This window comes from Rhododendron vialii, chromosome 11a, assembly GCF_030253575.1.
Source record: "Rhododendron vialii isolate Sample 1 chromosome 11a, ASM3025357v1".
Taxonomy (NCBI): Eukaryota; Viridiplantae; Streptophyta; class Magnoliopsida; order Ericales; family Ericaceae; genus Rhododendron; species Rhododendron vialii.
This window is the reverse complement of record NC_080567.1, coordinates 30,972,303-30,989,492: the sequence shown is the minus strand read 5'-3', so window position 1 is coordinate 30,989,492 and position 17,190 is coordinate 30,972,303. Positions and strand designations below refer to the sequence as shown.

Here is a 17,190-nt window from a genome sequence, read left to right as displayed (position 1 = left end):
TCATTTCAAAGTCTTTTGAATGTGCGAGTTTGGGAGCCGGCATCATCCCATTCTGCATTGTCCATTTTCGATTTGTTAGTGTACGAGTGAAACTTCTTCCTTCTAGGACAGGATAAGTTGGTTTAGCTCTTGGTTTTGAAAAAAAGGATGCAAACCTCAAAAGTTGATTCACGAAATAGTTCCTGGTGATGTCCAAATTTGGTCTAGTAGATGGTTTTGAGAAATGAAAGGGTTGGAAGGACACTGGGGTGTCTTCAAGGACCCTCAGACGAGAAAGTCAAGACACCAGGGTTTGTAGAAGAAGAAAAGGAGGAGGAAGAAAAGATGTAGTTTCCTTACTACGCAATGCTGCTCACCCTCTTATTCCTGGGACTCATCGTCCTGTGGTCCCCTCTTGACGCGTCTTCTTTCGCACAGAAATCCACAAGACGATTCTTTGGTGATGCGGTGTACGCAGATTATTTTTCCTTTTGCCTGGGTTATGACTGGGTCTTCCATAGTGAATCGGGTCGTGGGTCCTTGAAGTGGTGGCTCATGGAGACCGGGGGAAGACTGGGTCGTGGAGACTAGGTCTTCCATAATGAATCGGGTCGTGGGTCCTTGATGCAGTGTATCATGGAGACCAGGGGAAGTCTGACCTGTTCCTTCGACAAACCAACTCGCAAAGTAGGCCTGGAGTTGGCGCTTCCAGGCACTGTCCAGACCACAACATTCTGCATTTATCAGCTCCTATTGTGAACTTGGCACATTTTTCAGAATTTTCTAGGTCTATAGGATTACTGTTTGCTTTCTACAGCAATGCATGCATTATGACCTGACCCATATTGCATGTTTTTGAGCTGGGTTTTCTGGTGAGGTGAGCCGGTGAGGGAAGTTCAATGCTCACAATCAATTAGGTTTGGTAACCTAATGGCAGGGCTGGCCATGGATAGAACAAGGTAGGTCCACTGTCAAGACTCAAGAGGGCTACCATAAGGATAAGGCAAAAGGGGAGGAGCTTGAATGATGCTTGAACATAGCCAGCCCATACATGGGTAGAAGGAATCAAATTAGGTGGAGGGTTTACATCACAGATGTCACAATTGGTTTCGATATCTTCATTTCTGTTTGAATCTTGAATTTGTGGAGGAAAAGAAAATAGAAAGGAGAAGTCTTTGAATTCGTCTCGAGATTATGGATGTAGCGAAGCGTAAACCACTTGGCCCCATTTGATAACAGTGATAGATAGATGGAATTTGTAAGGAGATGAGATTATGATTGAGATTAGTAATGAGAAGGGATTGATAATGAGTATATTTGTTTGGGATGAGATTAGATGATAAGATTATTAATATCATGTTTGTTTGAGATGGAATTTGATGACAGGATTGGATTGATAGAAGAAATTGGTAATGAGAAGGGGTTGAGATTTGACTACGAATACTAAGTCCCAAGAGATATTGCTAATACCCCCCATAGGCTGGATTGTTCATTTCATGGGACTACCAATTCGGACCAATTTTGAAAACCAAACAAAGTTTTACTAATACCATAACCTTAGGAAATCCAATCCCAATTTCGTTAGTGCATGGAGATTTGTAGAGCCATGGAATTTTTCGACGATTGGATATGTAGGGAGCAAACAGTGAAAACTTAAAAAACTGGGGAGTGTTTGTCAAACCAGCAAAAAATGGTATTTAGAATTTGTTTTTTGCCCCAAAAACAAAAGCGGAAGCATGAGTTTAGCAAACACTGAAACAACTTTCCGACACAATAGATTTTAAAATATGAATTTCCGACGTATCAAAAATACTAAAAAAGAAATAGATTTTAAAATCGGTCCGAAAGCTACTGTTAGCATGCGCAAGGAACCATAGGCATTATTTTCAAGATTGTATTTAGCTCTCTCCCTCTCTCTCTCAAGATTGCATTTAGCTCTCTCTCTCTCTCTCTCTCTCTCTCTCTCTCTCTCTCTTGTTATGAAGTAGGGGTCAACTTTGAAACTATATGATTAAAGTGAATTCTTTCTTCTGTTTTTCAGGGCTGGTCTAGAAGAGTTTGTCTTAGCAAAATAATAATAGGATAATTATAGAATAGTTGTTGGTTGTTAAGAATAATAATTTCGTGTAATTAAGAGATAAGCGAATTTAACTACACAATGAAATGATAGAATATTAGAAACTTGCGTGTGAAACCAACAAAATCTGCCAAATGACATTCCCACTTCTAAATAACCATATTGGATGCTGACACCATAATAACAAAAAGAAATGCTACTTTAATCACTAAGTTGTCAATAATAAAATTAAGACAATGATAGTGAATACACATGCAAAGTCCATCCGATCATCTCTGTGTATTTGATAGGGAGAGGTCAGAACCAAGCATGCACCCCTGCAAAGCCAAAAAATTCGGCCGCTCATCTCGATAATCGATAGCTCGGATCTTAACTGAACAATGGACGGTGCATATCTGTATGCGCTCAGATTTAATTCGAGTCATCCATGCCGAGATGAACGGCTAAATCAGCCGCTCTCCACCGCTTTACAGGGATATGCCGGAAAGAAAAAAAAGTAGCAATTTTCAAGGAAGTTGTTTGAATTTAATAAAATAAGTGCCAAGATTTCTTCTTTTTCATCATGTAAATGCTCATTCGGTTCACTTTAAATATTTGCTTTTGTGCCCTTTTGTTCTCTTTAACTTTGGTAAAAAGCAAGGTGAGGCTTAGGTTTCTCCTCTCGTGCATGAAGTGAAATCTAGCATTGGGCATATAGAATCAAGATTGCTTAAATGGTTAACGTGACAACACAGAAACCTAGAGAGGAAAATGAAAGGCACAAAATGTGACATCCCGCTTTTCGGTGGCCGGTGGTGCTGCAGGATAGCAGGATTCGTCCGGACGGGAGGGGACAAGTCATGGTTTATAAGAAAAGATACATCCTACTTGTACAAAGCTTTTTAAAGCTGTGAAAGCGGGCCAAAACGCATAGGAACTTCACAGTTAAGCATGTTCATCCTAGGGTAGTTCAGGGATGGGTGACCTACTTGGAAGTCTATGGGCTTTGGGCGTCCAAAATGGACAATATTGTACAAAGATGAAGCGGGTCGTTACACAAAAACCTAGAAAGGAGGAGAGAAAAAAAATTGGTTCTTGAATTCTGTTGAGGCTATAGCCTAAGAAATTGCATTAAAGACCTAATTTCTTGAACTTGTTGATCTAATGGCGGGTACTAAATATGATATTAAAATCAACAAAATAAATCAATTTTTTTGGAGTTTGATGCACATTAAGCTTGTCAAAAGCTCGATAACTTAAAATCAACTACTAGTATATATTATGTAAACAATTAAATAATATAATGCATGTAAAACTTGATAAGTTTCTTTGACGAGCTCGGTTTGTAAGCTTTATGTGAACTTTAGAACGATATAAAGACCAATTTATTCACACTCAACTTGGGATCAACTCAACTGCAAAATTTTTCAAGTTCTTCTCTAAAATACGAATGAGATAAAATTGAAATGCATTGTTGAACTCGTTACATTTTAAAAATTGAGCTTATATTTTGACACGTGTCGTTTGCAATCTTAAGAAAGTATACCTACCGTATTTTGTTTCAAGTAAACAAACAAAATTAACATAATGGAAATGGAAAATGGAATTCATGGTGGGTATGGAGGTGAAGACCTAAGTCACAAAATTTGCGTGCGCGTGCATTTACGAGAGCGGGAGTGTGAAAGCGTTTTTGAAACACATCTCAACCTACTAAAATTTGCAAGAGCACAAGCGCAGTGCGAAAATTGAAATCAGAAGCGCGGAACATTTTGAAGGATCGTGTGACTAAGGTTGAGACAAAAAGGGGGCAGAAACATAAATAGACAAAAATATGGTACCGACAGTGGAAATATTTTAATTACAATAATATTTCATGTATGTTTTCTAATTCTGCATATATATTCCGCTTTTGCCTTTTGGTATGTGGTACTTGTATCTCTCTCTCTCTCTCTCTCTCTCTCTCTCTCGTCTTGAATATTTCAGACCAAAGGCGGGTCCTTCGCGAGGGTTCCGCTTTCTCGTCCATATATTACGTGCGTATGTAATCGTTTCATCTTTCACGCCCCTTTGATTCTTCGTATTCATCGGGGGGTTTTTTTGTTTTAACAGCTGAATGGATTTTCTCGACATTTAATTGCCATTTTGTTTCATTCCTTAATGTGTTGGAATTTGGAAAGTTTTGTCATTTGCAGATCTCCCTGTGTTTTGATTGTCCTAATGCAAAACAATCGATTCTAAGCAATTGCTGATCTGGGTTTTGTGTGTTCTTATGTTTAGGTTGGGAAAATTCCTAGGCTTTGTTGGGCTTTAATCTCTCCAATTATGATTCGCGTATGAAGATTCATTGATCTGGGTTTTCTAAAAAAGGTCTGATTTTGGTTTATTATTGGGTGGAGTTGCTTGACTAATGGTGGGTTTGTGTCTGGGGTTGTAAAAGTTCATGGCTTTGGGTGTTGTTTCTAATGAATTTGGTTGAATTGTTGATTTGGGGTTGTAAAAGTTCATATGCCAGTGGCGCGTATCGATTCATTGTAGCGGCATAGGTGGATTTGAAGATTAGTTTCTGGTTTGGTGTTCATCTAATAAGTTGTTTGGTATTGAAGGTTCTAGGAGGTTTCATTATTAGTGACTTTTCTGTATTTTCAGAGTTCTTTTGGATCATTGGTAGGTTCATGGCAACTGCGTGAGTTGTATTGTCTTGGTGATTCTGAGGAGGTTTTGTCACATCACAATGCCTTCTACGGATCATCAGGGCTCTTCTGTGCCTTTTGCCTCGTTTCGTCGCCCAATTTTAAGTCTTAGGAGTGATCAGGTGCATTCAATGGAACCAAACCACGATTCTGATGCCCGTGACTCAGAGCTTGAGTCTTTTCAAAAGCAGGTCTGCAGTCGATTTCACGATCTCTCAGCCGTAACTGCTGATGAATTTCTTTCCGCTGCATGGATACAAAAGGTATTGAACGCTTTCCTTAGTTGTCAAGAAGAGTTTAGGGTTATTTTGTGCAACAATAGAGCACATCTCTCAAAACCCCCTCTAGATAAGCTCATTGCTGAATTCTTTGAGAAGAGCATTAAGGCCCTTGATATATGTAACGCAATTCGTGATGGGATTGAGAAAATACGACTATGGCAGAAGCACTTGGAAATTGTTCTTTCTGCCTTGAATTCTCGTCAGAGGACGATTGGTGAAGGTCAGTTCCGTCGAGCAAGAAAAGCTTTAATGGATTTGGCACTTGTGATGTTAGATGAGAAGGAAACCGGATCTGTCTTTTCCCAAAGAAACCGGTCATTTGGACGTCACAACACAAGCAAGGATCACCACCATCGCCAACCGGGGCATTCACGTTCACTCTCTTGGAGTGTATCGCGTTCTTGGTCCGCAGCCAAACAGCTCCAGTCTATTTCGAACAATCTGGTCCCTCCGCGTGGGAATGAGATTGCAGCTACCAGTGGGCTTGCAGTCCCCACTTTTACGATGAACTATTTGCTGATGTTTGTGCTGTGGACTCTGGTTGCAGCGATCCCTTGTCAGGATCGAGGCCTCCAAATCCACTTTACATTCCCCCGGCAATATTCATGGGGGAGTCCATTGCTTTTGCTTCACGATCGGATTATGGACGAATCTAAGAAGCGCGAGCGCCGGAATTCCAATGGGTTGTTGAAGGAGATTTATCAGATGGAGAAATGCATTCGTCAGATGACAGACTTGGTAGATTCAATTCAATTTCCATTGACTGAGGAACAGAGGGAAGAAGTTGAAAAGGGTGTGAACGAACTAGGGATGGTTTTCGATGCTTGTAAGAATGGACTGAATCCGTTGGAACGGGAAGTGAGGGAAGTGTTCCGGAAGATCATGAGTTGCCGAACTGAGGGGCTTGAGTTATTGAGCAGGGGGAACACTTCTGGGTAAATTTCATGTCGGGAAACAGCTGCGAAGGATCAAATGTAAAGAAATCGCGGATGTGGTGTTATTTCAGCTTTCCGCATGCTTATTCTATGGAAGGAAGGACTCAGATGTTTAGCAAGAATAAAACGATTTGGCAGGTAAACATCTTGTTGGTAGACCATATTTAGAGAACACAAAAAGTTTGTTGTATTTTCCTATTTTATGAAACTGCTGTCAGACTTGCTTTGGGGTTGTATACAGTTTCCTTTTTCTTTCTGTTTTCTTGCTATATTCCTGAAATTCGTTTCTTGTCTGGTCACACATATATATTTCCTTCTCATTCTTTTGTGTTGTAATCACACATATATATTCTTTCATTGTCTGAATCCATTGATTTCCTCCGCCCATTGGAGGTCTGATTGAACTTACATTGCAGTTGAAGAATGTGCCAATGAACTTTAGGTAGATCTTACTTAGCTAACAATGTCTAAATGGATGAAGGGATTTTTGGAGTAGTCATATGCCGGGCTTTCCGTAGTTAACTTGGGGAAGGAAAAAACACCAGAAGGGGGAAATGTTTAGGGTGCGAGATTCAAGTCTATGTTTCACTGGTTCTGGGTTTGTTACTCCATTTGCTTAGGGATGATTTCCTTGCAATAACCACTATGAAACTTCATAAGTTGTCCTCATTCTTTAGCTTATCCCATTGGAACCATTTTCTCATTTCATGGCAGTGTAATGGGAGTAAATCAGGTGATTATGCTCCCTTGTTAGGGCAGGATATTTTTCATTCCTTGTTCATCATCTGTGCCGGCCTGAAGCTGCTGCAGGCGGGCTAAACTTTGGAGTGATCTCAAGTTGTCAATGTACATTATGGTATTTACCGTACAGCTCAGTGTTGTTGCCCTTTCAAAATCTTGATAATAATCATACTACTTCAGTACCCTCAAAATATTATTTATTTTCTACCAATTATTCCAAACTCAAAATATTTTGCATTTAGACCCATCTTTGTTAACCTCCTGCATCTGCCACTTTCATTACGGTCGTGTGTGGCTCATTGATCTTGGGTGGGATCAGGATTTGTGAAAGGAAATCGTGAAGGCCATGAGTTCAATGTGTGTTATTGGATATGAAATGGTTTTGCAATGCCAGGGGGGTGTCTTGTCTATCTATTCAAAAACTGTTTGCCCTTTTTATTTGCTGGAATTTCATTTCGTTGGGATGACAGAAAAGGGTGGTTTCTCTTTTGCTTTCACATATTAAATGCTTTTCCAAAGAGCTTTAATCAGTTCCAGCGAGGAATTCACTGGTGCAGAGCTGGCACTGAGACTGTAGTTGTGAGCAGTGGAATTGATGTTCCTAATATGTGGTTCATGAATGCCCTCTTGGATTTTGGACAATTGTATTATTTTACTCGATCCCGATAGATGGAGAGGTGTCAAACGGGCCGGGTCCATGCCAACCGTGCTTCGTGTTGTGCCATGTCATTTTTGTAATCGTGTCGTGCCGACCCCTTTACTCATTGTGTCATGCCATTTTTTAACGGTGTCATGCCGTGTCAGCCCATCTCCAACCGCATTTCTTTGGGGGAAAAAAAAAAAAGAATTTGTGTAACAACTAAGAGCATCCACAGTGGACTAATCAAAATTAGATAATCAAAAATTATCACATCACCTTTTGATTATCTATTTAAGGGTTACTGAGGTTAGCCATGTTGATATCTACAGTGGTATAATCAATATTGAATAATCAAAACTTGTCAAATCACATTTTCAACTTGTAAAAATCTAAAAATTGTCACAATATAAAACATTTTTTTAAAAAATAATTTTTAAACTAATAAAAACAGGTTATTAGAAATAGAAAATAATTTTTTGAAAACTTTTATTTTGAAAAAACACTTTTCCAAAAAAGTTTTAAAAAACAGTTTTTGAAAAAAAAAAAAGAAGACAGATTTAAAAAAACAGTTTAACTATTTTTGCAAAAAAGAAAACTTCTTTTAAAAATATTTTTCTTAGAAACATTGTTGAGAGAGAGAAGGTTTTGGTTATTGGCAGAAGGTTGCTAGTTTTGTTTAGTCAAAATTTGATGAGTTGCTAAGAGGTTGTTAAGTTTGGTTATGCTACTGTGAGCACTTTTTTGAAAGAATATTGCTAACTTCAGCAACCATGTGTTTGGTTGAGAATTTAGTTTAGTTTAGTTTTGATAGTTGGTAGAGAGAGAAATAGAATAATGATTGGAGATATGGGTAATGATTGGAGAGAGATAGAAAGAGATAAGAAAGTAATAATTGAAAAAATAAGGTAATGATTGGAGAAAGAAATAGGGTAATGATTAAAAACTAAACTAAACAGTTAACCGAACAAGCCAAGCTTATAGTTTTGATTATTCCACTGTGGATGCTCTAACAACTTAGTAATGGAAAAATGACGGCCAATGACGTGTTTTGATAATTAATACCTGCCAATGACATTTTCAGCATTAACAAATGTTCTCAGCATGTCCTTAGCGGGTATTAATTATCAAAACACATTCTGGCCCGTCATTTTCCCCTTAGTATTTGTTGGGCACGGGCCCGTCTTGTGCCGTGCCAATTTGGTTTGGTGTTATTGTTAGCCCGCATATGTTGGTAGTTGCCAGTTGGGTGGTGGGAATTGCCAATTCAAAAACAGGGCTTCGGAAGCTGTTGGACAGGTCCACCAACACAAGAAGATTTCCACTTCAATTATTTGTATTGCGTTGGAAACTTTGCATCATAAGTGTGAGGAAATTTTTGTAAACATAAAAGGGAAGTAGAGGATGCATGGAATTCTGCTTCACTATCTTTTCCTGCGCAATGATCAAGAATCTGTTATCTTGCTCAAACCACGATGAGGGGGGTTTGTTCTCGTGCTCTCCGTCGAGGCAAAGATTTATTGAGTAACCATATAGTACAAACTTGAGATCAAAAAAGAAAAAACCTATACACAAACTCAGCCATCGGAGGCTCAAAAATTTTGATATCCAGATAAATGTTGCTTAAGATCGGGTTCATTTGTTAAGAAAGATAACAGAGGTGTAAATGAACATGAGTCGGTTATTACAGGTAATTTGAACTCAACTTTTGGGGCCATGGTAGCACACTCTTTGTCGAAGTTATTTGGTCAAGTAGCCAGTCGTTACGACCAAAATCCCATTTTTCTACTGCTGTGACATGCCCATTTGTTTCCGTGCATTTTCAATCGAATGCACAAAAATAGAGGTACAAAGGATTTTTCAGTACAGAAGATTCGAGTTCGTGACATGGCCAAAATTTCCCATACTTGAATTAACAACAAAGGCCAGTGTCTTGAGTCGATTATGACAATGCTGGAGCAAAATGGGACGACAAGTTTGAAGACAAACAATCCAAAGTGCTTTCCTGGAGTGAAATGGGACGACAAGTTTGAAGACAAACGATCCAAAGTGCTTTCATGCCTTCAGTCGAGCCCCAGTACATTGAACGGGTGGACTATCATGAAGCTAAAACATTAGTAAAACCCAGGTGAATTTTCTTTGTTTCCGCAACCATAGAAAGGCATCAAAAGCCACCCGCCATATTTTAAAATCGTATATTTTCAACAGAGCCAATGATATTTTTTTAATAAAAAAAAGTACAGCATCTTCGCAAGCATAATTCATACAACCACTAATATGTGGATATTTACCAGAATCTATAACTGGAGAACAGCAGTTCATAGGCCTAATTACTTTATTCTCAAAAAGTTTTATTGCTATGTTTTAAGTATACCTAGTATTAGTCTAGGTTTATCAGTCTCCCTTTTCAACATCACAAAGAGAGGAAACTGAATGGTAAGTAAGACAGTAATTTGTTTCTATACAACACCTAACTAGCCCCATCGCAGAAACCTTCCACAAGACGAGGAAATGAAACAACACCATCTAATGTTCTCACATGTTTGATTGTTAGAAGTCCATGGCTTCTTAGATTACGCTCACAAGTAGGTATGCCTCAAACAGGTACCTACAGTTAGATAAACCGAGATATAGTAATCCACCAGAGCAAGCGAGAGAGGAACATCCAACCCAAACCTAAGTCATCCACCAGAGCAAGTGATAGAGGAACATCGGACCCTAAACCTGTCTTTCTTTCATTCTTCTTTTGTATAAAGTCTTTGTGCTTCATGTGAGGGTGTAGCTTAATGGACGTGCAAGAGAAAACAAGTTTCTTCCGCTTTTATTGTTGTCAACCATAAGGTAGAAACACCTACTACCAGCACATCGAGTTTATTCGTCGGAGAGATCGTGGTGGTCTTCTCTGCTCTACTACTGGAATCAGGTTGTCCATGAGCTGCAGTATAAAACACAAATTCGGATGTTAGACCTGCATCTGATGTCAAGCGAATGAGATTATCTCATTGAAATGTCATTTGAAAATGTAGTGGGGCACAGACCAATTGATTTCGTTGAATAGCACTCACACAAAGTACAATATTTGAGTACAAGAAAATGGAACCACTAAAAGTACAGTTTTTAAGTACTTGGAAATTGTAACCAGAGGGCAGAGAGGCAATGGTCTGGTATTCGAGTGGAGTCTAGAGGGAATGGCAAGAGCAATGAACTAGTTCCACCAGAGGGCAGAGAGGCAATGGTCTGGTATTCGAGTGGAGTCTAGAGGAAATGGCAAGAGCAATGAAGTAGTTCCGTGTTCGCAAGCCCAGCCACAACTAATATGACGAAACAATCATCAGGAACATGAAAGTAAATCCTCACTAGGAAAAATATTTCCATTCAGGTAATCTATTTACTGCAATTCTAAGGAGAAGAGAAACCAGTCCTGAAAGTGGACATCCCGCCCCAAATATGGTGCAAAAAGATCACCATAACCATCTCATGCCATCTGGTGAATGTACTTAGGGAACACACTCGTATCCTTTTCTTATGCCTTCCAACTAGTTCATACAGATAAAATATTTTGACCTAATATTAAATATACAAAAATCTCCCAATTCCCATCTGTACTAAATAGAACTTAGCCTTGCCTCCATAATTCCATTTCACATGGATTTTTCCATAAAAAAATAAAAAAAAACCTATCAAAGCTTGGTCGATCATATCAAACTTTCAAATGAGCAACGCCACTAGAGCTTTGGCTACTCATCCCATCAAAAACCAAAACACAACCTTTTTGGCGTGAAACAATTGCTTCCATGCAATCATCTAGAAGAACACCAACTCCAAAGAAATACCATCAGGATTCCCATAAATTACAGTAGACGAAGAAATCTAAAATCTGGTGAAGTCCAAACCCTTCCCCAACCATTTTCCGAACGTAAAAGAAGCACAAGATTTCCTTAACTGATCCACCATCTTGTTGTATTCATAAAGATCACTAATTGTATGTATTTCCTACAGACAAAACTCGGAGAGTGTTTCTACCACCCGTCAACAATGAAGAAATATCTCACCATGTGATTAATATAGCTCGTTGAACTATGAGAGATGTCAAAACATACCTGCTTAAACCTCTCCTTTGACTGCTCGGCCTGCAAATAAAAGCTCCTTTTTAGAGAACCTTAACAAACTATTGAAAAGCAGAAACAAATACGAGTGTGCAACTGTGTAAATGTTGGCCTCAATGTCATCTTCCTATTTCCATTGCAAATAAAATACTCAAACAAAGGTTTGAACATTTCATAGTTTATATCTCTATGCAGATAGCATTCCCCCCCTCCCCCCCCCCAATATGTAAGTACCCAGTAAGCTGGATAAATTATGGCGGCATAAATTAACCTGTCGAAGAGCTAAGCAGAAGAGAATGAAAAAAATAAAAAGGAAATTAATGACAAACAAGATCCAGGAATTCTTTAACAGACTTGATTTCTACATTTCATAACCATAACCACGGCCATCTTGCATAAATTCAACAGTTTGAAGTAGATGTGGAAATTAAGATTCACAGCACAGATTAAACAGTTGAAGAGTGACTAAATTTCAGCTTCCAACCTCCAAAACAAAAGACATATGACTCATACACCCTTCCTTAGAAAAATTTCCATCTAAGCGATGGAGGAAAAGTGTAGCCATCAACAATAACAGAAACCAATATTCAATAAAAAAATGGACAGAAACCTTATCGGTTTTGTGCATTCAGCACATAATAGACAAGTTAGACATCTTCGTAACAACCATAAATTTCACCCTAAATTCCCATTTTACGAACTTAATTTATAAAATTACGACATCGAAATCAACTATAAAAAAATGAAGTAACCCTGAACTGAATTATGCCCTTGGGCCTTGGGTTTGACCTTGGGCATTGGCTCAATGGTCTTTCCCCTCGGGTTTGAGTGAGTGACTTGAGCTTAGTCACATAATCCTTCAAAATGTCCTACGCTCTCAATCCTTGCACTGTGCTCGCATTCTCAATCCTCACTCTTGTGGATTTTAGTTGTTTGAGATGTGATTAGAAGACGCTTTCACACACGTGCTCGTGCACACGGAAGCGCCTTATGTGACTTAAGACTTGAGTCCTAAGAGTGAGGTCGTGGGTTCGAGCTAATGGAGCAGCGATCAGCCCCTTTTAGTAATAAAACATACTATCGTCAGTACCGTATGGCCCCCCCCAAAAAAAAAAAACTGAATTATGCCCAAAAAAATACCTCTTCTCTCAAAAGCCTCGAGTTCTCCTCCTCCAACTGCGTCACCAAAGACTCCAGCTCCACAGTATAAGCCTGAAAACACATAAATTCCACAACATGCAACCATTAAACCATAACCCCAAAACACAAACAAATCCCAAAATTCACCTCAGCCAAAAATCCCACATAACCTAACCTGCTTCCGCTCCCTTGACCTCGCCGCCGACTCCCTGTTCTTAATCATCCGCCTCTGCTTCTGCTGCGTCGCCCTGTCCACCGGCGGCTCCTCCACCGCCCTCCTCTTCCCCCTGCCCCCTCCTCCTCCCCCAACCGCCACCATTGCCCCCTCAATTCCGTTTCGAAACCCCGCCGAATCAACCCCGTACCCCACAGGCTGAGCCTGAAACTGAGACGCCGTAATTCTGACGTCATCCTCCGTCACGGCGCCGGCCTTGGTCAGGAAATCCTCCAGCGTCATCTCCGGCTGCTGCTCGCGACTCGTCCCTCCCCCTCCCGCAACGATCTCCTTCCACACCTCGTCCACCGTCTTGCTTGAAACGCCGCCGTTCTGGACGGCGGCGGAGGAGGGAGGTTCGTCCGGAAATGGGGTTTGGGCGTCGTCGTCGGCGTAGATGTTTCTGAGGATGTCGTCCATGTTCATGGAACCTTCGGCGAGGGAGAGGGAATGTATAGAGGACGAGGACGGATGCTGGCGCGGCAGATCCGGATTGGACGGTGACGTGGAAGAGGCCATCATCACCTTCGATGATGCCATGTGAACCCACCAGAGTTCCTAGGGTTTCGAGAGATTTTTGGGGGGGTTTTGACCCGAATCTCACAATCTCTCTCTCTCTCTCTCTGCTGTCGTGCGGCTGAATAGTAGGGTCTCAGCTGGGGATCGGAACGGAGTGGGGTGGCAAATGTTGAGAGATTGTAGTGCGAGAGAGCGTGGGTTTAGGGGAGAGGTTGAGTGTGGAGAGAGAGAGACAGAGAAATAGAGGGAAGCAGAGAGAGAGAGAGGTGGTGTCGTGAAGTTCAGTTTTTTACCGGTTCGCGTGAAAGGTTTAGGTGAGAGGAAAATGAGCTCGCTGCGAGAGGTGGGTATATATGCCAATTCATTGACGAATTTACGCTACTGCCAGTCTGCCGCAAGCGAGCTTTTATGTAGTACTACGTACCACTACCACCAGAAGGTCTAATCTTACCGACAAAATTTTAGAGAATTGATTTTTGCGCTCTAAAATTTACTGCAGGCGCTTCACCTTTTTGTTTTTATACTGTAACACCACCTTTTTATTTTTATACTGTGACACCACCTTTTTGTTTTTACACTGTGGCAACATCACAGTGTAAAAACAAAAAGGTGGAGCGCCTGCAGTAAATCTTGAAGCGCGAATATCAATTCCCAAATTTTATCGCACATTTATATCTGCACGTGGGTGGGACTCTCTCCGAGTCTTAGAAAAATACATAAAAATGTTAATAAATTTTAAAAAAAATCTTTTTATGGGGCTTTGTAAAGATCAGCTCTAACTATAAAAATTAGGTCTAACAGATATCGGTAAATACTTTTACTGAATTTGTAGGGTGAAACTGTTTAACTACTCAACAGTTTTTTTACGAATTCAAAAAAAATACTTATCGATATTCGTTGAAGCTGATTTTGACATGACCCCATAGAATATTATGTTAAAATTTATGGATTTTTCTGTATTTGTGAAATCCGGAATGGACCCCACACGAGTGCAGTATAATTTGTCGATAAGAGTAGCAATGTTGTATCTCTTAGCAATGTTGTACCATATACAGTGTAGTGCAGCAACAACCTCCATCCGTATGTAGTGTGATATCCGAACCGTATGTTCGGCAATGATTCGAATTTCATCTCAGCTTCGAGCTTCTCCAAATATAAGTTGTCCAATACCGAAATGAGATCTGAACTATTAATTGCTAAGACGGATGATCAAGATGTCTCTGTATATATAATAAAACAAAAATGAAAAGGCTTATTTAGCCGAACGACCCTTAATTCTCATCGTCATGTGTGGATAGTAGAATTGGGAAGGCTAGTGGAAGATATTTGTGGAGATATTTGTGAAAGGTAGATGGGCTCGTTGGGCCCACAACAATGAATAACGTACTATATGTTATATACATCGCTCTTTTGCTTCTTCCAAAAAATTAGATTTAATTCAATGTTTTTGAATTTTGACCATGTACTAATATGAGATGTTAGTGATAATGTCAAAATTATTTTTGTTGGTGGCAAAATTTCAATGCATAAAAAAAATGTATATTTGACATCGTATAATTTTTTTATGCATTGGAGTTTTGGCACCAACAAAAACATTTTGACATTATCATTTTTCTTAAAAAAAATTGAGATTAATAAAGTGGACACTGTGGATCGCGGCTCATGAAACTTCCAATGATTAATGATTCAATATTATATATAAGTCATACGATCGAGACCCATAAGATGTACTTAATTTGTATTTAAAGACTGGCTAGAGGTTTGTAGACCTCGATGGCGCCAAAATATGAAAGCAATAATTGATTTCATAAAACAATACTGGAACCAAGTTCGAGCTGGAGTTTTATGCTTGTTTTCGTGCTAAAAAGCTCAGTTTCGGCTTGTAAAAACTTGACTCATTTGGATAGACTCGACTTATTTAAAAAAGCTCATTAAGTAAATTAACGAGGCTTGGCTCGTTTATAAACGAGCCCAACTGGAGCTAGAGTCTTAGACTCATTTAGCAGACGAGCAGAACTCGAACACTACGTAGCTCGGCTCTACTCGTTTTCAACCCCAATTCCAAACCTTTGTTTGCTTGTCGTAAATGAACTTGGAGGACCAAATGGACTTGTTGTCCAATGGTAACACCTGGTCATCCTCCCTTCCGGGAACACAAGAGTTAGAGTCCTGTAATAGGCGTTTGTGAGTTTGGAACTATGGACAATCTTTGGATCTAAGTAGACTAACTTGTTAACTTCACCAACCCCCGTTGATGTATAAAGTATGGGATATAAATATAAAAAAAAGTGCCGGCATAGAAAATGGTCTCAAAAGAAAGAACAAAAATGATACTAGAATAAATGACTCTCGATACATACAAATAGGACTGGAGGACTGTGCTGTGCAGCTTCATGCTGCAGAGCCTCGAGTAAAGCTTTTCCGGCATCGGTTCAATGATCGGAGACGTTCATCACGTAGAGCACACCAAAAATTAGCTCGATCAAATATCGTTAAGTGCTCTACGCGGTGAACGTCTCCGATCGTCGAACCGATACCTGAAAAGCCTCGCCGGAGGATGCGCAGCACATTAAGCAACGTGAAGCTGCACAGCACAATCCCTCAGTCCATACAAATATCCATAAAAATAAAAATGCCCAATTCAGATTCACAGTGCATGTATTATACTCCCTCCGTCCCTATTTAATTGTACACTACAATTTTGCATGCATTTTCAACGACTTACTCCCTCCGTTCGGATTTAATAGTCATTTTTTGGAGTTCGTGTCATTTTTCAATCGATTAAATCTTCTAATTTATAATGTTTTACACGTGACTTCGAAAAATATTGGATTATAGAACTAATCGTGATCTGTCAAACAAGATCCATATTCGATATGAAAATCATTACAGATTAAAAAATATAACCTATTTTTTAGCCGGTTATAATAGAACTATGGACAATTAAATCCGGACGGAGGAAGTATATCTCTAGACGTATATCTCCGTTCCGCAACCTTAAATAAGTACTTATTTTTTAAGAAGGCAATTTCAAGTTCAAAAATAATGTGTTTACTCAAATAATTTTTCTATCAATGTGAATCTTATTTGATAGATCCATCAAGATCTTTTATATGATAAAAAAAAAATTAAAAAATTATTTTTTATTTATATTATTTTTTAATTTAAAAATATGAAATAAACTGCTTAATTTTTTAAGGAAAATTTCTGAAACGGGCTGTGCTCCGCGGTTTCAGTGGACCCCAAGCTACAAATTACTGGAGTATAGGGCAAAAGCACCGCCAAAGTCACCAATACGAGTACGCTCTTCACGCGCTGTAAAATCGAGTGCCTGCCGACACCAAAGTACCAAACCCGAAATGGGAAAAAAGTCCACGCGGCATCTTAAATTTAGGATTTGCCATTTTTGTTTTGTTTTTTACGGTAAAAAAAATGATACTCAAATAATAATTCAAACACAACATTTTATACAACCTCTCGTATATTGTGGGCTCCACACACACTGCTATGTGTAGACCTCACATGCATGTGAGAGGTTGTGTAAGTAGCATTGTTGTTTTTTAAAAGTGATTATTGACACTCCTCATTTAGTTAGAAATTGACTTCTACACTCCCTTTTTTATCACACTCACTACTTTTTTTGTCTTTATTTGGAGTGAATTTACTCTATTGCCCCTTAATGTGTAAAATAATGAACTTATGAAAGAGTAAATAGGTAAATTCACATGAATAAGGACAAAAAATAGAATGTATATAGTAAAAAAAAGAGTGTAAAAGCCAATTCCCTTATAGTTATTGGCGCTTTACTTTTTCGCCTTTTTCATGTGTAAAATTATCCTGCTCAAAAAAAATATGTGAAATTATCAAATTATTCTTTTTTTAATTAGTGTTC

At 39.2% G+C, this 17,190-nt stretch overlaps 2 protein-coding genes across 4 annotated transcripts; one reads left to right on the top strand and one right to left on the bottom strand.

Moving 5' to 3' along the window:
- The first annotated feature begins 3,927 nt into the window (after positions 1 to 3,927).
- Positions 3,928 to 6,197, top strand: LOC131308839 (protein ROH1A-like). Of its 2 annotated transcripts, none has more exons than XM_058335869.1 (2): positions 3,928 to 4,072; positions 4,313 to 6,197. In XM_058335869.1, the coding sequence occupies exon 2, from the start codon at positions 4,767 to 4,769 to the stop codon at positions 5,943 to 5,945; it is 1,179 nt and encodes a 392-aa protein (XP_058191852.1). In that variant the 5' UTR covers positions 3,928 to 4,072; positions 4,313 to 4,766; the 3' UTR covers positions 5,946 to 6,197. The 2 variants fall into 2 exon arrangements, with proteins under 2 accessions (XP_058191852.1, XP_058191853.1); XM_058335870.1 differs by having other exon boundaries at positions 3,941 to 4,068.
- A 3,439-nt stretch (positions 6,198 to 9,636) lies between these two features.
- On the bottom strand, positions 9,637 to 13,624 carry LOC131308838 (bZIP transcription factor 12-like). Of its 2 annotated transcripts, none has more exons than XM_058335868.1 (4): positions 12,741 to 13,624; positions 12,566 to 12,637; positions 11,420 to 11,449; positions 9,637 to 10,254 (listed from the first exon to the last, which is right to left on the bottom strand). In XM_058335868.1, exons 1-4 carry the CDS (start codon positions 13,317 to 13,319, stop codon positions 10,174 to 10,176), a joined length of 762 nt encoding a protein of 253 aa, XP_058191851.1. In that variant the 5' UTR covers positions 13,320 to 13,624; the 3' UTR covers positions 9,637 to 10,173. The 2 variants fall into 2 exon arrangements, with proteins under 2 accessions (XP_058191851.1, XP_058191850.1); XM_058335867.1 differs by having other exon boundaries at positions 11,372 to 11,449; positions 12,741 to 13,620.
- Positions 13,625 to 17,190: the final 3,566 nt, after the last annotated feature.